This window comes from Balaenoptera borealis, assembly GCF_965194805.1.
Source record: "Balaenoptera borealis genome assembly, chromosome: 13".
NCBI lineage: Eukaryota > Metazoa > Chordata > Mammalia > Artiodactyla > Balaenopteridae > Balaenoptera > Balaenoptera borealis.
Genome location: NC_138870.1, coordinates 41,399,145 through 41,419,791, shown reverse-complemented (window position 1 = coordinate 41,419,791; position 20,647 = coordinate 41,399,145). Strand labels below are relative to the sequence as shown.

The 20,647-nt window shown below is 38.5% G+C and overlaps 2 protein-coding genes across 3 annotated transcripts in view; one reads left to right on the top strand and one right to left on the bottom strand.

The window, feature by feature from the left end:
* SPMIP11 (sperm microtubule inner protein 11) overlaps window positions 1-20,647 on the bottom strand; it is a 115,316-nt gene that overhangs the window by 69,803 nt on the left and 24,866 nt on the right. The gene's annotated exons all lie outside the window — the stretch shown is intronic.
* KANSL2 (KAT8 regulatory NSL complex subunit 2) lies at window positions 156-18,791 on the top strand (the record flags this gene model as incomplete). 2 transcript variants are annotated; one of them, XM_082352486.1, is made up of 9 exons in its annotated part: window positions 156-406; window positions 1,206-1,384; window positions 1,895-2,009; window positions 6,293-6,460; window positions 6,672-6,834; window positions 7,960-8,056; window positions 12,051-12,202; window positions 17,312-17,431; window positions 18,119-18,791. In XM_082352486.1, the coding sequence occupies 9 exons, from the start codon at window positions 156-158 to the stop codon at window positions 18,248-18,250; spliced, it is 1,377 nt and encodes a 458-aa protein (XP_082208612.1). In that variant the 3' UTR covers window positions 18,251-18,791. The 2 variants fall into 2 exon arrangements, with proteins under 2 accessions (XP_082208612.1, XP_082208611.1); XM_082352485.1 differs by having other exon boundaries at window positions 12,051-12,304.

Genomic DNA, 20,647 nt, shown 5'->3' with positions numbered 1-20,647 from the left:
CTAACGCCTGGGGAGACCTGGGCGGAGGGGAGTTAAGGAGCGTGACTTCCGCTTGTCTTGTCAGCCACGCGCAGTCTGCCCAGATATCGTGGAGCAGGAATTTTCGGGAAGGGTAAGGGCTTTTTGATCTTTTGTGTGACCCTGCAGGTTTTGGTATGAACAGGATTCGGATCCACGTCTTGCCGACCAGTCGGGGGAGGATCACCCCAGTGCCCAGGTCTCAGGAGCCCCTATCTTGTTCGTTTACTCATCGCCCATGCTCGCAACCTCGTCTGGAGGGGCAGGAGTTTTGCATTAAGCATATACTTGAAGACAAGAATGCACCTTTCAAGCAGTGTAGTTATATATCTACGAAGAATGGAAAAAGATGTCCCAGTGCTGCCCCAAAGCCTGAGAAGAAAGATGGGTATATATGTATAGATATCTGTTGTTTGTACTTTCAGTTTTTAAGTGAGAGGAGGATGTGGCATGATGTGGGTTGGGAGTAGCTGCCAAGTTTTTTATGTCACGTGCTTGTAAAATTGAGGTTATGGGTATATCCTTTGAAAATTTAAAAAAATGGTGAAAACTGGAAGGAGACAACTCCCAGTTGGGTCAGTTTGTTATCTCTTTGGATCTTTTCCCTTATCTGTAAAATAAGGATTATTATTAACCCTAGGTTCCACGACTCTTTTGGCTGTCCTTGAACCTTAAGTAATAATGCAAAATTGCATTAATATATATGTATTTTTCTGGGAAAAACTTCATAGCTTTCATCATTTAAGCAAAAGTATCCATGCAGAAACGTAACTCGGCGAGATAATTCTGCATATATCATTTGGTTTTAAAATTGTGTCCTACATCTTATTACCTACAGTGAATTGATACTGAAGTAAAATGTTGTCTTCCAGAACCAATTTTGAAAGATGAAAGTGGATTTCTTTGATTTGTTGTGAAATGATGTCAGCATTTTTAGAGATGGAATGTTTTCTTTGATGGATAGAGCACTACTAGGTTATGCTACCTGCATTTCCCATTAGTAATACCAAATGAGTTGACCTTGGGCCAGTTAAATTATTTAGCTTTACTGGCATTTTTAATTTATAAATGAAGATAATAGTCATTTTAATTTCCTGAAAATGATCTAAAGATCAGTGTCTGTGAAAATAGTTGAACTCTTTTAAGAGAAAACCAGAGTATAAAATGTTAATATTTTGTCTCCTTAGGGTGTCCTTCTGTGCTGAACATGCCCGTAGGAATGCCCTTGCACTTCATGCTCAAATGAAGAAGACCAATACAGGGCCTGTGGGTGAAACACTCTTATGCCAGCTGAGCTCATATGCCAAGACAGAGCTGGGTTCTCAGACTCCAGAAAGTAGCCGCAGTGAAGCCACCCGAATTCTGGGTAAGGATCTTCTCTCCCAGAGTGAAAAAGGAGGAAAAAAGTTAACAAAGAACTTAATTTGGTTTAGCACAGTGCCTTGAACATATGTGGCACTTGATAGTACAATATTATTGTTAATTCATAGGCAATTTGGTGAGAATTCAGGATTGCCATGTTGTTCACCATTCTTTTTGGTTTTAAGTAGTGTGTGCTTAGGTTTACTATCCTGAGTTTGACTCTTTCCTTCAATGCTGTTTTTATACGTACCATCTTTGCTAGGTAAGGTAATTTCAGGAAACAGAATAATTTTGAGTTGGCCTTTCTGTCCCTTTGAGGGCATGGTTAACTCTTTTGTGTTATAAGTACTCACACTTGGGATGTATTTTCTTAAGCCATTTTTGTTTGTCAGTGCCTCTGTACTAAGCTTTTTTAATTTTAAGATTTGGGTTGATGTGTCAAGTAATCTAGTTTTGTGTGGTGGAGTTACAGAGGTGGGAAGTCTTAATGGCTGCTCTCCCTTCCTTGCCTCAGATGAAGACAGCTGGAGTGATGGGGAGCAGGAACCCATTACTGTGGATCAGACATGGAGAGGTGACCCTGACAGTGAAGCTGATAGCATAGACAGTGATCAAGAAGATCCCTTAAAGTAAGTTGTAACTCCACATAGGGCTTTTAAATATTTTAGTAGTTAGTATGTGGAATGTAGTACTGCATGCTGTTTCGTAGATTAATAACCTAGGAGGGTTGAAGATAGCTATTTGTGAGCAGTAATAAATAGCTTCTGCGTATTAAAGTGTCATTGTTCATCACCATCTTGCTTCAGGGTAGGATTTGATTCTTTTTTTTAGAAGTCTTCTAATTTGGGAACATTTTGGGACATCAGATTCTACGCATGAGAAAGTGTAGGGGAGAAAATAGATTTCTTGGACATAGGAGTGGGAGGTGGGTGGAGATCAGTTAGAGAAGAGAAAATTGATGTGAATTAGTTCTTGGCTTAAACCTCAGGAATAATAAAGTGATTATATTTGAATAACTACTTTTTTTTGCAAAGTTCTGTCTAATTAATTTATTTGTTTAAGAAAAATTAAAAGGTGTTCAGGAGCTTCCTTTGGTTTCATGCCTAAGAAAGAGAAGCTGATTTAGAAACCCAGAAGTGAGTAATCAACCTAATTATATCTTACTAAGGTTCTGCTCTTTACTTAACCCATGTTCGCTTTGGAGTTGTAGACATATTGCCACTCAGAAGTTTCATGTTTCTATGTCTCATGGTTTGGGTTTAGTTTTTGTTTTCTTTCTGATTTCTGTCTCATGACACTTCTCACTGACAGTTCAGGTGGAAGAACTCTGAATAGTGGGATGGGTAATGAATTTCTAGACTTGACTGTGTTTGACAAATTCTTAGAATAGCATTTTCTTCATTCCTTGGATTCTGAAGTTTCTAAGAAGTCATTTACGATTACACTTTCTGAGTAGAATAATTTCATCTATTTAAGTAATCTTGATGTAGTAAGCTATTCAGGAAGTACTTGTTTGGAGAGTCCATCTAAGTAGTTTGAGAAGGAATGTTTGTTTCTAGCAGGATTCTTTTACAGTAGAAACTTTATACCAAGCAATATATATGTGTTTTCTTTCCCCCCTCCTCCATTGTGCTTCTAGAAATGCCAAACTTGCTTCTTTGAGGAGGTGTACACACTGTAGGGTCACAGAGTGACTGCCTTTTGGTGTGGTAAACGCTCAGTTTTGAAGGTCCAGAAACTCGATTTTGTCAGTAGTAATCTAGAGTGGATCAGTCTCTAGGGGACACATTCACTCTTATCTGACTTAACAAGAGATTGCTATATAAACCAAAACACCGGTTAATTTTATGAGAAGTATAAATGTTAAAAGAACTAGGTACTTGATGTTAGTTTCCTTTAAAAGGAAAATTCAAAGGGGAAAATAAAGCCCCAGATGTGCTCAACTGTTAGGTAACTAAATATAAGGCTTTCCTTAATTCTCCCAGTGATACTATTTAAAAAAATTTTTGACCAACTAAAATACAGTTGTCCCTCATAATTTGAGGGGGATTGGTTCCAGGATCTGACTCGGGTACCAAAATGCAAGGATGCTCAAGTCCCATAGTTGGTCCTCCATACCTGGAGATCCCCACCAGCGGGAGTAAATAGTACTATACGTATATGCATTTTTAGAGATGTAAATAGAGTTGTTAATTGTCTGCTTACAATATTTAATTCATTAATGTGGTTACATATTATCTTATATTTAATATAAGTATTTAATGAAATTCTTTTAATTAAGAATTTTCATCTTTGGTGCTAATTTTTATTTATTTATTTATTTTTGGCTGCATTGGGTCTTTGTTACTGCATGCGGGCTTTCTCTAGTTGCGTCAAGTGGGGGCTACTTTAGTTGTGGTGTGCGGGCTTCTCGTTGCGGTGGCTTTTCTTGTTGCGGAGCCCGGGCTCTAGGCACACGGTTTTCAGTAGTTGTGGCTGGCGGGCTCTAGAGCGCAGGCTCAGTAATTGTATCGCATGGGCTTAGTTGCCCCGCGGCATGTGGGATCTTCCCAGACCAGGGATCGAACTCGAGTCCCCTGCATTGGCAGGTGGATTCTTAACCACTGTGCCACCAGGGAAGTCCTGGTGCCAATGTTTTTGTCATCATTTTTGAATCATTAACAGTTTATAGCATATATCTTCACTTGCTTGTTTCAGAAACGGTTCTTTTTGAATTGTTTATGATGATGTCATTAGAGATTTTATCCTAACTAGAATTATTATTGGCATATTTTTTCCTCACTGTAGGTACATATATGTGATTTCCCTCAAAATAATCATTTACTTAATTGCTTTGTAAAAAGTAATCTTTAAAAGCTTGTTTCCAGCAACATCCAACACTGGTGAAGTTTTAGCTTAAGAGTAATTGTTAAATCTTTCCCTATTTAAAAAGTAAGTTTTATCATATGACCTCTACATACATCCAGAACTTGTTTTGGTAAAGGTAACTTCAGGTTATTTAGTCTTCATCGTTGTTATCAAAATGAAGAAATTTGAGAGAATGCACTTTAAGAAGAGACACTAATAATAGAATATAAGGTGACTCTCTTTTTTGAGGTTGAATTCTAATAATAAATCCTAGATTTATATTTGTGTATATCAGAGCAAGAAGAATTAGTACATGATTTTAATAACTAGCTGTGAATGTCTGGGACATCCATCTTTAAATAAATGATCCATTTGTCACATGAACTAGGCATTCATATTAGTTAGGATGCTCATCCTCTCCCACCCCCGCCCCAAATGATTTGTAGTAAATTCTAATTGTACTGGCCTCCCATTTATAAATTATAGTCCGCAGATCATTGGTTAAATTCTCTTCTGACAGGGTACAATGAAATTAATTTCATTTTAACAAACTTGGTATTAGGTTAAGGCCTCAGTACTTCAGGGGGTACAGACATATTAATGCAAACATGCCCCATTTTCCTGAATGTGAATAACCTAGTCACCTTTTTTAGACAGTAGATATTTTTAAAACCTTTTCACATTTTCTGATAGTCTTAGATTTTGTTATTTCTGTAATTTGCTGGGGTTTTTTTTCATGTTTTGGTTCTTAATTTCTTTTCACTTATTTTTATTTCAGAGTACTTTGTAGTTGTACTTCTCTTATACGCAGGTAGTAGTTTTGTCTCCTATTTATATTTAGGAAAAGTTTTTGGCAGAGATTACTTGCTTTCAGTCCTAAAGTTAATAATTTTATTCTGTGTATTTCAGTGATTTAAGAGTTAAATTTTAAAGAGCACATATTTTTGGATTTAAAATTAGTATGTAATTTGTGTGTATTGCCTTTTAAATAACAAATAATTTTTACTTAGTCAAAATATGAAAATAGCAAGTCAGGGTATATATCTAGCTTGTTCTTTCTGTTTATATAATGATCACATAAGACAAATGGAACCAAAAATCTTTTAAATTTACACTTAATCTCTTAAACTTTGAGTTAAATCAGAGGCAGGAACCAGTCTTTAATTAAACTGACATTTAACTGATTTGCTTATGTGACCTCATTAATCACTAGAATAAGTTTTTTTTTAAGTTCTGTTAATTCATAGTTGGTGGCAAAGCTTAATAAAGTTGATGTGGATCTAGATCTTTGGCAATTAAGGGTTACTCCAGGGTACTATATTTTGAGAATATTGTCAAAATGAGCTGAGGACATTGACTAGCCATGGTGACCAGTGTTTTGAGGGCCTGTGTAAACTCCAAAATACAACTGTATTTTTATTTATTTTTTATTTCTATTTAATTTTAATTTTAATTAATTTATTTATTTTTGGCCGTGCGGCTTGTGGGATCTTAGTTCCCGGACCAGGGGTTGAACCCGGGCCCCCCTCAGCAGTGAGAGCACGGAGTCCTAACCACTGGACCGCCAGTGTATTTCCCTATGAGTATATTTTTAAATTAGAAGTCATAATTGTTTGTTATCTTTTGTGCTTTAATGAAAATGTATTGAGATACATGCTACTAAATTAAACACTTTTAAGCTGTCCTGACTGTAAGTGATTTTTCTGTATTAAATTATTAAATGGAACAAGAATGTAGATTAATAAAAATTTTGAGTATTTTATATTTTACTCTATTTAAACATAATGCAAATAACTGGGGAAAATAATGAAACATTTCCCCTTTCCCATATTATGATATCATACATTAGTATCCATTCTTGGGAATTTTCTTTTTTGTTTTGTTTTTGAGTAACAACTTAAATGGTAAAATGCTGTGTGAAAACATTCCTGTTTAATAAGGTGATTGTCTCAGCACTGACTGATTGTTGCAAATCTAAGTCTCACCTTTTACTCCTTTCTCCTTCTAAGCTTGGGTTTTATTGTTGTGCTTTCTTATCCTTTTTGAATTGTCTCTTTTATTTTAGGCATGCTGGTGTCTACACAGCGGAAGAAGTGGCCCTGATTATGCGTGAGAAGCTTATTCGTTTGCAGTCCTTGTACATTGACCAGTTTAAACGACTTCAGCATCTACTCAAAGAGAAGAAGCGACGTTACTTACACAATCGCAAAGTGGAACATGAAGCTCTAGGCAAGTTTTATGCCAGTTCCAATAAGCTGTTGTGGGTTCAACATGTGAATTTGGTAGTAGTTAGACTTTTGTCTTGTTACCTGGACTGGAGAAGGATTTGCTTTTGAAACTGTTGTATGGGCAGATTTTCCTGTTTTCTTCTTGTTAGTTTGGGGACGCATCCTTGATTGGTTGCTTGGCAGATAACATCTTGACTGTTGTCATGTTCTAGGTAGTAGTCTCCTGACTGGCCCAGAGGGACTTCTTGCCAAAGAACGAGAGAACTTAAAGCGTCTAAAATGTCTTCGGCGGTATCGTCAGCGCTATGGAGTGGAAGCCTTACTACATAGGCAGCTGAAGGAGCGCAGAATGCTGGCCACAGATGGTGCCGCCCAACAGGTAATTTTTGTATATACCTCTAAGGTGTTACATTTGTTTTATTTACAGAGTTAGGGTAATTGTCAAAACACTGTTGTACAGTCTTGGTTCTGAAATCTAACTTACTGGACGTGGGGTATATTGAAAAGAGCACTTATCTGGAAGTGCAGAGACATGGGTTTTAGTTCCCTTCTGATCAATTCTGTGCCTGTACTGATAACTGAACTCTATTTTCATCTGCATATTGAAGGGTTGCCATAGATTTCTAAGTTATTTGGTTCAGAAATTCTTCAGAAACAGGCACAGAATGCCTAATAGATTGGGACTCTTGTTTTAGAAGGCAGAAAGATAGGTAGAATAATAGGAGCAGTGAATGTCAGGAAGTAAGGTTGACAAGCAGAGTTAAGTGATCATTCTTAAATTTGTTCCTCAAGCCTCTGGTCTCTGTGTCAGTAAGAGTAAGTCCAGTTTTGGGCTTCCCTGGTGGCACAGTGCATGAGAATCCGCCTGCCGATGCAGGGGACACAGGTTCGAGCCCTGGTCTGGGAAGATACCACATGCTGTGGAGCAACTAAGCCCGTGTGCCTCAACTACTGAGCCTGCACTCTAGAGCCCGTGAGCCACTACTACTGAGCCCATGCGCCACAACTACTGAATACTGCGAGCCTAGAGCCCATACTCTGCAACAAGAGGAGCCACCGCAATGAGAAGCCCGTGCACTGCAACAAAGAGTAGCCCACACTCGATGCAACTAGAGAAAGCCAGCAACAAAGACCAAACACAGCCAAAAATAAAATTAATGGTCAAATTTAAAAAAAGAAAGAGTAATTACATTTTTATCTTTTCTGTTTTTTGAGGCTCGATGTAAGATTACGATTTAAAAAGGGTTCTGCTAAGAGACACAATAGTTTGAAAACCATTAGGCTGTGTATCACACACTTTTGTAATATGGAGGAATTGTATTTCGAATTATGGTTGACTCATTATTTGGACATGAGGTTTAAATTTTTTTTTTTCCTTTTGCATAGTATTGGTGAATAAATTTGTTAAATGTTCAAGTTTCTAGGCTTTAAGGATACACTTTTCTTATATAAGTAAGGTTTTCATAGATAATTTGTTTTGACTGACCTGTTTTCTCCATTTTAGGCCCATACCACTCGTTCCAGTCAGAGGTGCTTGGCCTTTGTGGATGATGTTCGTTGTTCCAATCAGTCTCTTCCAATGACCAGACACTGCCTTACCCGTATCTTTTTGCTCTGTTCAGTTTGCTAGCTAGACTGAAGGCTAGTGGGGATCTGTGATAGTTTAGTTAATTGAAGGTCTTTGTTTTCCTTTGGCCCTGAATCAAGGCCAGCAGTTTGCTGAAGCTGTTGGTTTCAAGCAGGAGCCTAAAGAAGTGTCTTTCTATGGTCTGTTGGCCATTTCAGAACTTTGGAAATGTAATGGTCAATTCATTAGAAAGAAACATCTCAGTCATTGGTGATAGATGTGGGCTAATACTTATTTGTAGTTGATTAATATTGGAATTCCAAAAATTAGAGATCCCTGATTTAACTCATTCATTAGAATTATAATACTGTTAAATCCAATTACTACAAAAAAATTGCTGAGGATCCAAAAACAGTCGGATGATTCTGAAATGTGAGCTTTCTTTGAATATTATCCTTTTGTATGGTCAGGGCCCTGACTTGTGTATTTTAGACTTCATTCAAATAGGAAACTTACATTTACTACTGGGCTGTAAAATTTTTTGAGCTGTATATTGAATTGTGAAAGTGCATCTATATGGTGGACATTGATTGAGAAAGTTACTTTCACAGTAAATGCACTGTTTAAATATGGTGATCTTCATTATATGGAAGGCATAAATCTTGCTGGATTTCATTTGCCTGGCAAGATATACAAATATTTGGAAAGTAAAATGTATTTTCTTTAATAGGAAGGGAAGGAAGACTTTCTTGCTCTTTTGAAAGGAAAACTGATTTTTTCTCTATTCTGCTTATTAAATATTTTACCTATTTATTAATTATTGTAACAAATGTCTGGTAAAGGATTACTGTCCTTAATATATAAAATTCTTGTGCAGGGTAATTAAAAACTAAAGATAAATGCTCAAAACATAATTGGGCAAAGGCTATCTATGGACAGATTAAAAGTAGAAGTGGCTAATAGTTGAAAAGTATTTACCTTTACTATAAATAAGTGAAATAAGAAATAAAACAAGGAAGTTTTTTTAATCCATACTTTTTTTTTTTTTTTTTTGGCTGTGCCGCACGGCTTGTGGGATCTTAGTTCCCGGACCAGGGGTTAAACTTGGGCCCTGACAGTGTGAGCCCTGAGTCCTAACCACTGCACTGCCAGGGAATTCCCTAATCTATAAATTTGACACTTATCTATGTATGAGATTTAACGAGTAAGTTTCAAAAGTTTGTGAGGGAATGGTGAAATGGGCCCTTCTAAACACTGCCAGTGGGACTGTAAAGTGGCACAGGCTTTTAGAAAGCAGTTTGATGATAGTCATATTCTTTGATATGATAATGTCACCTCTGAGAATTTATTTTAAGACGATAATCAAATACAGACCAATATTGTTACACAGAATTCCTCCAACTGGAGAGAGCCTTAAAATTTTCAGAGATGGGGAATAGAGAGGAAAATTGTGACACAGCATAGTATGGAATATGTTCAGGAGTTAAACATTATATTTAACAAAATTTATGAATGACATAGGAAAATGTTTGATAGTGACAAAAATAGAATATGGAATTCGGTCGAGTATGTTGTAACTACATGGAACTAATACTAGGAGGGAATGTAACAGAAATGTGACTATTTTTGGATGGTGGGGTTATGAATGCCTTTTTTCCCTCTGCTTTGTACTTTTCAGGTTTTCTTCAGTGACCTTGAATTACTTTATAAGGCAAAAAACCCAGTTTATGGATATTAAGGAGTATTTTAGACTTAACAGCACTATACTCAAGATAGTTTATTAGAATATTAATATTTTAAAGAGCAAAGTTGAAAATAAAATGTATTTGAAAAGAGAAGGGAAGTATTATTTTTCTCTTTTATGCTCTTTTCCTTTCCACTCTGTAGTTGCCTAAGTCACTTACCCTTCCTTAAGTCCTTATCCCAGAGAAAGATGCGACTGCCATTGGTGACCTGTTAACTCTTTACTCTGGTCTAATGGAGACACCACTGGACTGAAAGTGAAGGACCCAGACTCTAGTTGTAGGTCAACCATTCCCTTCTTTGTCTGTTGTCCCTATCTGAAAGGAAAGGGGGTGGAGGAGGATGGGGGAGGGCTTTTCAAGGATACTGTGATATTAAATAAATAAGAGACTTGTGAAAATCCTTCGAATTATATGAAAAAGGTTCCAATTGAAACAATTTAATGGATTCACATTTAAAATTTTAATAATTTAAAAAGATTGAGCTTCTTAAGCACATAGAGATTGCAAATCTGATTGTTCCCATTAGATTCATGTTTGTTCATTTGAGCGCTGATTTTCATTGAATAACTATTTGTTTACTTTGAGCTATATACTGTTCCTTTAGAGTAGTGGTTCTCAGCCGGGGCCACTTTGTACCCCATTTGGCAATGTGTGGAGACATTTTTGTTTGTCTTAACTCTGATGGGGGTGCTACTGACATCTAGTGGCCAGAGGCCAGGAATGCTGCTAATAAACATTCTACAGTGCACAGATAGCTGTAATGCCAGTGGTGGCGATGCTATGAAAGAAACTCTGCTTTAGAGTTTATCAAGTTCTAAGAATGGATTGAAAAAAATGGCTTTTCTTCAAGAGGTTTTATTTGGTTTTAAATTTATAATGTACATTAGATTTTTTAACTTCAAAAAATTACCTTAAAATTTGGGGGATAAAAATTACCCATACTTCCATAATCCTGGGTACAGTCAGTTTACAGAAAATTTTGCTTTCTGGTTTAAAAAATAGGCCCAAATTTGAAATAATAGTTGTCTGTTAATCTAGGGAAAATAACCATGTAGTTAGGATTTCAGGAAATGATAAAACTTGAGTAAAATGTATTTTGTAGAGTGACCTGAATCAGAATTTTGTTATCTAATCATGATTTCAATGTTGATTCATCCCACAGAACTTCTTTGCCAACTTGGAAATATAGCCCTTTTCTGCTTCTACCCTTAAGAGAAGTTGTTAGGGCTCCTGGAGCGTTCCTGGAGTACTTCTTCCCATGTGCCATAAGCAGTTGTTTTCTTCTTCCCTTTCTTTTTTTAAATTTTTAAATTTTTATTTTTTGGCTGCATTGGGTCTTTGTTGCTGCGCGCGGGCTTTCTCTGGTTGTGGCGAGCAGAGGCTACTCTTCGTTGCGGTGCGGTGGCTTCTCTTGTTGCGCAGCATGGGCTCTAGGCGCACAGGCTTCAGTAGTTGTGGCACGCGGGCTCAGTAGTTGTGGCATGTGAGCTCTAGAGCGCAGGCTCAGTAGTTGTGGCGCACGGGCTTAGTTGCTCTGCGGCATGTGGGATCTTCCCTGCCCAGGGTTCGAACCCGTGTCCCCTGCATTGGCAGGCGGATTCTTAACCACTGCGACACCAGGGAAGCCCTCTTCTTCCCTTTCTTTTTGGGATCATAACAGGACTCCAGTGATACCACCCCACTGAAAAAGGGGGTGTGTGTGGAAATTTAATTTTATTTCCTGTCAGGATAGGATACCTAGTTACTATTACTGGAGCTTCTATTTTCCCCAACACCCTGCTTCTTTAAAGAAATTTATCATGTAAACATTTTGGAAACAAGGTTCAAAAAGTTTTGAGGAAGTTTTTGCCTGTCTGCTTAACAGCAGAAGCAACATTGTATCTCTTGACTCTTGGAAGGGGTTGGTAGGGGCCTCTGCAAGCTATTTGCATTTACCATGACATGTTTCTTCTGAATAGGTACAGATTTCTAGGATTGTTACTGCTGTTTGCTTAGCACTATGTTTTGAAATGTTTTGCATTTGACCCTCATAGGGAGAACAAGATTAGTGTCTCTACTTTAAATGGAGGTTGGGGACTAGTTTTACATTACTGGTAGAGCTAGAATTATGCTAGTAAATGACAATTTGAGAAGTAACTTTAAAAATTGCTACCTGCATTTGGTTCTGTATCAAATGTAACCAAATATCTTGTGTTGTCCAGACCTTGAATTTTACATGGCAGACACCTCCTTTTTTGTGCCTCCGATAGATCCATTTTATTTCCCTTGACCGTTTTTCTACAGATATTTGTCAGGACACGAATCAGGTTCTCTTCAAATGCTGCCAGGGGTCTGAAGAGGTACCCTGCAACAAACCAGTTCCTGTAAGCCTCTCTGAGGATCCCTGCTGCCCACTGCATTTCCAGTTGCCTCCTCAGATGTATAAGCCCGAGCAGGTACTGTCTGTGCCAGACGATCTGGAAGCCGGCCCCATGGATCTGTACTTGAGTGCTGCTGAGCTTCAGCCCACTGAGAGTTTACCTCTGGAGTTCAGTGATGTAAGTTAGAGAAGCTCTGCTCTGGTTGGCCCTTGAGGCAAGGCCTTATTTATTAATGGTGAGAATAGGTTAGTCTTTTGTGGTTTAGAAAAAAGAAAAAAAAACAACTTTGATAAGTTTTTTTGAAATGATATGTGTATGGTTGTATTTGTATGTTAACATATTCATTTAGAGACAGTTTAAATTTACAGAAGTTTTTTTTTCTGAGGGAATGATAAGGGAAATTGTAAACTAAGGGAAATTGGAAAGTCAAGATTATGGTTGGATTTGTGTAGCTGGAAAATTTGGTGCCCATCCACAAGGTAAGTAATTCACTTGAATCTTAATAATACAAATGAATTCTCATATCTACTCGACAATGTAAATTTGTGTTTTGGCCCTATAAGAGTTCTCATTTTCAGATTAATGTGTCTCCCCCTAAAAATGACTCTAAACTTAGCTCTGCATACTGTTTTTCATTTTTGATATGTTATTACAGATTCTGTTGTGAATGGACCAGAACAACAGTGACCTCCCTAAATATTTACTTTTATAGCCTTCTAAGTGTGTACACTACTCTACCTTTTTCAGCCTGCTCCTTGATTGGTCCCAGCCCATAAACCCATCTCTGATTGCATTCGTTTCCCTAATTAGCACTACCCTAGTATATCATTCACTTTAGGGATCAGTTGACATTCCATCTCTTTTTTGGCACTTTGCTTAATCTTTAGCCTTTTGGATAAAGGTCTTCATTATTTCTTCTGAAGATAATTCTTCTGAATTTCATAATAAAGGTGTCTTGTATCACTGTATAACTGTGACATATTTAAAGTGACAAATCTAAATGGAAAATTCAGTATAGGTTGCAAGATTGTTTGCCTAGGGGTAGAAGCAGGATTTGGGTGGCCTCGAGTGTTGCTCACTAAAGAAGATATATCAGGACAGGCTAATATCTGAAAAAGTGGCACTAAGAAAAACTGATTCCAGGGAATTCCCTGGTGGTCCAGTGGTTAGGACCTGGCACTTTCACTGCTGTGGCCTGGGTTCAGTCCCTGGTCGGGGAACTAAGATCCCACAAGCTGTGCAGAGTGGCCCCCCAAAAAAGTAAACTGATGCCAATTAACTACCCCCTCTCCTTTTTTGGTTGTATAGTGTTTGTAGGATTAGTGAACTTGATTTTTGTCACTTCATTTATAACAAACAATTTTTGTTATAATCCTGATTATAATTGCTTTTTAAGAAGTTTCTTTCAAACAGATTCATAGAATATGAGAACCTTAGAGATTATATACTCCAGTGCTTCCCAGAGTTCTCCAATGAGATTATGTTGAAGAGAGTAAATGAATAGATAGCCCTAGATTGATACAGATTTTTGTCCACTTGCCTTCATTTTACATGTGAAGAAAACCCAAAGAGGTGCTATCTTTCCTTTTTTTTTTTTAAACTTAGTAACGAGCAGATTTATAGGGTCTAAAAAATAACCTAATCACTACATTGCCAAATTCCCTTCAAATGTTTAATGTACATATGTAGTAACTAGCACATGGGTTTTACATAGATGTACTAGGTTATTAACTCTTATTTCATCTGATTGTTAATTTCTAGAGCCATTGCTGTTTTGACCTTTTTGCTTTTCCCCTTTCACCTGTTTTTGCGTTAGTTTTATTTATTTATTTATTTATTTATTTATTTATTTATTTATTTATTTATTTATTTATTTATGGCTGTGTTGGGTCTTCGTTTCTGTGCGAGGACTTTCTCTAGTTGCGGCAAGCGGGGGGCCCCTCTTCATCGCGCTGCGCGGGCCTCTCACTATCGTGGCCTCTCTTGTTGCGGAGCACAGGCTCCAGACGCGCAGGCTCAGTAGTTGTGGCTCACGGGCCTAGTTGCTCCGTGGCATGTGGGATCTTCCCAGACCAGGGCTCGAACCTGTGTCCCCTGCATCGGCAGGCAGACTCTCAACCACTGCGCCACCAGGGAAGCCCCTTTGCGTTAGTTTTAAATAGTGTTTTCTTAAACTTTTGATGATCTAGAGCTAAGAAAATATGACTGTTCCAGTATGTTTGAAGATTATGTTCTTGTTTGCTCTGTGGAGATTATTAACACAAAATATTAGAGATTATAAGATGTGATCATAGCCTAAAAGTGACATTTAAGGAATCTTAATTTTTAAGCATTTAAAAATATATTGTCAGATCTTTTCATATTTATTTTATGGTATGAATTTTTTAAAGAATGTATAAGAAGTAACTATTTTTGAGAATCTCATGGGTTTTTAAGATGGACCTTTGTTAGAGGTTTAAAAATGATAATCAGCTATTTGTACTTGATCATCTGTTATGTTTGTATTAATGTACTTTAGATGAACCACACTGGTCGTTAAAAAGTAGTTTTATTCTTAATCTTTGGAGGTAAAAATTCTCCAGAAAATGTTGAAACAATTCTGTTTTAGAAAAGAGTTTTTGTCCTCCCATAAATTCTGGATATATTTAGTCTTTTGCTGGGGAAAAATAATTTCTTAATTATATGAATTCCACCCAGCAATCTTACCTATGTTCTTTCTTAGATATCATTTCTGTTATACTTATTAATAATTTCTGGTAACTTTACTTGTGGGAGGACCAGGTATCAGCTATTTATATGGGTAAAAGTTCAGCCTTTCGTTCTGGCTATTAACACTTGCCTGTTTTCTGTCCTTTGATCCGAGGATATTTGACAAATAAGAATTTAATACCTTAATCCTATTACTTTGAGCTTGCTCTCTTTTTGTGTTTGTTTTTTGAGCTCTGTTTTTGACATCAGAACAAAATGTAGATTCTGTCTTTGTGTCCTGATTCAAACATTCCTCTTAGGATAGGCATTTCTGCTGATCCTTTCTTCTTATTTTAGGTTCCTGTTCCCAATTTTAATTCTTATAAAAGACAACACTGAGTATGTGAGGAAAGACTTTTCAGTATCTGTTTTTCTTTGAAAAATTTCTGTACCACTGTTATCTTGAGACTTGGAAACCTTTTGCCACACTGCTTAAATGGGTTCTTTTAAATTTCAAGTTAATTATTTATACAGTTGACCCTTGAATAACACGGGCTTGAACTGTGCAGGTGCACTTATACACAGCTTTTTTTCCCAGTATATTCTTACTACAGTCTACATGATCCACAGTTGGTTGAATCTGAGGGTATAGAACCATGGACAGAGAGGGCTGACTGAAGTTATACACGGATTTCTGACTGTGGGCATCGGTGCCCCTAACCACGGCGTTGTTCAAGGATCAAGTGCATAATAATTGTGCATACTAAAAGAATCGGAGAAAACAGTTCACAATCTTAATTAACAGTGTGAGAACATGGTGGTTTCTGTGGATAGTACAGAAGTTTCTAACACATCTGAAATAGATGTTAGGTAGCCAACTGTATCCTTTTCCTTATGTTTCTGCTTAAGTTGAGCAGCTTTAAGTCCAGCACATCCTTTAATTGTATTCTTTTCTTTACCTTAATTATCTTGAGGATGTGATTCTTGTTTTCGGTGATCAGCACAGCAAAGAAAGGGAAAGGATTTCAAACTCTTAGACTTATTTTAAAAGCACAGAACTTAGCTTTTCTCAAGAAGCTCAATTACTGGAAACATAGAGCCTCTATAAAGTAGCTTGGACACAGGAGAGTACAAACCCTTGGGTAGTTTTCACTCTTGGGAAGCAGAGTTTAGCAATAGATGCTTAGACAGCAGAGGGATGAAAGTCAGTTTGACATATTGTCTGAGTCTTTATAGTGCTTTAGACCCTGAATCAAGACCAGTAGTTTGCTGTAGCTATTGGTTTCACACAGGAGCCAAGAGCAGTGTCTTCCTATGGTCTGTTGGCTTCAGCCCCTCTGTGGGAATGGCCAGTTCAGTTGGAAGAAACATAGTCTGTAGAATACAATGTTGTGTGTGTGTGTGTGTTTTATTATTTATTTGGCTGTGCCAGGTCTTAGTTGTGGCACTCGGGATCTTAGTTGTGGCATGCGGGATCTAGTTCCCTGACCAGGGATTGAACCCGGGTCCCCTGCATTGGGAGCGCGGAGTCTTAACCACTGGACCACCAGGGAAGTCCCCCTGTGTGTGGGTGTTTAAAAGAGCAATTGGATATGTTAGGTTTAAGAATCAGGGACTTTTCTCTTTGGGGATAGGGACTTAACTAAAATGTTTCCTGGCCATTCGGAAGAACTTTGAGTTTTTCATCTTCCTTCTTTCTTCCCCCATCCCCTTTCCTCTTTTGCTCACTGGCTTACTTTGTGGCCATTAGAATATTAATCAAGTGGTCTCATATTGTCCAATCTATTAAGGCAGTATTTCATTTTAATTTGCATCTATGCTGATTGCCCATATTAGATTCATCACTGGTGAACTTAGATGTTGACTACAGTTAGTCTTAGAAGTATATGCTTTTTTTTTTTGGTCACGTGGATCCTAGTTTCCCAACCAGGGATTGAACCTGTGCCCTTGGCAGTGAAAGCGCAGAGTCCTAACCACTGGACCACCAGGGAGTTCCCAGTATATGCTTTTTAAAAATATTTCTTATTGTGGTAAGATATTTGTAATGTAAGATTTACCATTTTAAAATGTACAGTTCAGTGGTATTAAGTACATTCAAAACATTGTGCAACCATCACCACTATCAATTTCCAGGACTTTTCTGTCAGTGCAGAGACTGTACTCATTAAACTGTAACTCCCACTTCCCCTCTATCTCCAGCCCCTGGTAGCTCCTGTTCTACCTTCGCCTCTGAATTTTTCTGTTTAAAAAAAATATGCTTTTTAAAGCTACTATAGTGGTCTGTGCTTTATATCTGGCAGCAAGGAAAAAATTCTCAGTGCTTTTCAATCTTATCCCATTTGTTGCACACTCTGGGGAAATCGTTATTTGTTTTAAAGGTAGGCAAGGGGTGAGGGAAGTAAGGGAGAATTCTTCGAGGTTTGCTGAAAAATGCCAGCTTTAGCTTATTGGTTCCCTTGGTATTGCTGACAGGCTTTTTTCTCTTTCTTTTCCTAGGACTTGGATGTTGTGGGTGACGGTATGCAGTGCCCTCCTTCACCCTTGCTTTTTGATCCTTCACTAACCCTTGAAGATCATCCTGTCAAAGAAATTGCTGAAGGCCCAGTGGATATTTTGGCAAGTGCAGAACAACTCCAGCCAGGCAGAGGGTTCCCTGCTGGCTATGGCTAGCATGTACTCCTGGGGATTGGGGTTGTCATCACTAGCTGTGAAGGTGCTTCGGATGGCAGTTCTCCAGATGGGCCTTAGAGAGAACACTTACTAGCTCCTGGTCCCCATATCTGGGAGAGCAGGACAAATTTATTTAGTTAACTAGAAAAGGTTGAGACAAGGAATGTAGGAAAATTGTTGCTTTAAGGGAGAGTTCAGCACTGGAATTGTTTTCATCATAGAGTTAAGCACAAGCCGCATGATTTGGCTTCTTTCTTTGAGCTTTGGGTGGGACACTCATGGCCCTGACTGAAGACCTGCAGTTATACTACAGCTGTTGGTTTCAAACAGAGGCCCAGAAGACTGTCTTCCTGTGATCTGTTGGCTGTTCTGGAACCTCAGCAGAGAATGGCTATTTCATTTGGAAGAAACAACCCACAGCTCTCCTTTCCATTGGGAGGGCCTCAGGAATGCTACAAGTAATGACTTCTGACTCCAAGGGTCAGGGATAGTTAAGTATGGGGAAGAGCAACTGCATAGAGTTATATCTGCTGTCTTGTTCTTGTTGCTACTATACATGGGCATTATATGTCAGATTCATGCTTCAGACCACAGTGAATGAGTTGGTAACCAAAGTGACTTTTCTTTTAACAGGGCCAGATGCAGATGGCTGGAGATGGGTGCAGATCACAGGGATCTCGAAATTCTGAGAAAGCCTCTGCACCACTGCCTCAGAGTGGAGTGGCTACTGCAAACGGAAAGCCAGAACCCACTTCTGTCAGTTGATAGTTTGTTTTGGGAATCAGTTGACTTTGGAGGATTTGTATTTCCCATTTAAACAAGTATTTCTGACCGTCTCTCACTAAAGGACAACCTGGACTACCTTGTTTTTCTTCTGGGTTATTGAGTGCTATAGTCAAACCAAATGTTGGGGGAAGGGACCAACAGTGTCTAAAAATTGTGAATGTCTTCCCACTCTAGGCAAGGAAGAGAGACAGGTGATTCCCGTCAAGAGCTGCTGAGACTGAGAGTATTTTGGGACTGTGCCTAAGGGGAGAGAGAGTTTTGTAATGCTTTTTCCCAAGTTTTGGGATGTTGATGGACCCAATGGCTGGTCATCTCTGTCTAGCAGCCCGTTGTAGCCTTTCCTCACTTCTCACCTAATTGGGTAATCTGAAGCCCCTCCCCTCAGTGAACTCTGACCTATAGCCTCTGAGAAAATACCCCACAGGACTGGGCCCTCCTTAACCATCCATCTTGCTTCTACCTATGTAAATTTCTGTAGTGGCTATCTTATGTAAGATACAATAAAAAATTATCGTACATAGTTTCTATTAAATGTTAAAATGTTATGAAAATGTAAAACAATCACTTGAATGCATGTTTTGTTTGTGTTTGAGAAAGTGAGTGTGTGTGTGTGTGTGTGTGTGTGTATGTATTTTGGGTTTTTAGGGAGCTGCCTCTGACGGAAAAGGGAAAACAGGACAGATATACTTCCATCCCAAGAAGTAAATACATTTTCAGTAACTTAATTTGCTTTTGGTTTTGGTTGGGAGGATAAGTTAAAAGCCTTGTAAGAAGTAAATGGAAAGGGTGGGACTTCCTTATTAAAGCCTACCTACCCAGAGTTATGTTATTTCTGCAAATATCTCCCAAATGTCTTCTTTTTACCCTCTGTGCCCCCTCCTCCCACTCCCATTTCTTTCTCACAATTAATGCCTGATTATTGTGGCAAAATTCTCTAAGGCTAGGAATGTGTGTATATATATATAAAACCTCTAGAGAAATTGGGCCTGATGCTGGACCATAGACATAAACTGTCAAGATTATTTTGATGATGAATCTAAGGGTAGGGTTAAAACAGACGTTCAGTTAGGGTTAATTTGCCTATGCTAGAAGTTGTCTGTTACTATAATGCAATATGACAAGAGGCCAAAAGATTACCTCTTATAAGAACTGAACTGAGGAACAGAGAAGGGTTATACAGTTAACACCATCACCACCATCACCTTGGCTTTAGTTTAAATATTTACTTCCAGGGAATGGTCAGGAGTGACTCAGAAGACCCGTCAGGTGAATCCTGAGATCACCTTTAATAGGGCTTACAGTGTAGTCTTTTTCAGCTTGTTGTTTCCACTGCTTTCTTGCCTGGTACTTTTCTACACTGTATCCACAAAGACAAACATTACTTCTTAAGCAGCTTGAACATACCTGCTTCTGCAGCAGGATTAGAGATTAAAATATCCTCTTCCCATTGTTTTATTTTTTTCTTCCCACTGTTTATTTTATTTATTTGTTTATTTTTGGCCACTCTGTGTGGCATGCAGGATCTTAGTTCCCCAACCAGGGATCAAACCTGTGCCACCTGCAGTGGAAGCGTGGAGTCCTAACTGCTGGACCACCAGGGAAGTCCCATTGTCCCATTGTTTTAAAAAGTAACCTGCAAACCACCAGCATCCACATCACCCAGTGTGACCATTTTGTAAACTCCAGTTTTTCTGGAGTTCAACTCATTAATAAGTTCCCAGCATGCTCCTCAGCTGAGTCTGCTCTTAGGCTGCAGGTGATAAGGGCCCCCTTTTAAGGAACCCTTCTGGCTTTCTCACCCTTCAGCTATCTTTAAAAATTAACTGTACATTACATCCCCAGAATGTATTAATTTTTTTTAAAAATTAATTTATTTATGGCTATGTTGGGTCTTCGTTTCTGTGCGAGGGCTTTCTCTAGTTGCGGCAAGTGGGACCACTCTTCATCGCGGTGCGCGGGCCTCTCACCATCGCGGCCTCTCTTGTTGCGGAGCACAGGCTCCAGATACGCAGGCTCAGTAGTTGTGGCTCACGGGCCCAGCTGCTCCGCGGCATGTGGGATCCTCCCAGACCAGGGCTCGAACCCGTGTCCCCTGCATTGGCAGGCAGATTCTCAACCACTGCGCCACCAGGGAAGCCCTGTATTAATCTTATAACCGGAAGTTTGTACCTTTTGACTGCCTTCACCCATTCCCCCTATCCCCAACGCTCCATCCCCCTTCACCTCTGGCAACCACAAATCTGCTTTCTGTTTCTATGAATTTGGTTTTTTTTTTTAGATTCCACATTTAAGTGAGACAATAAGGTATTTATTTTTCTCTGTCTCATTTCACTTGGCATATGCCCTCAAGGTCCACTGTTGCAAATGGCAAGATTT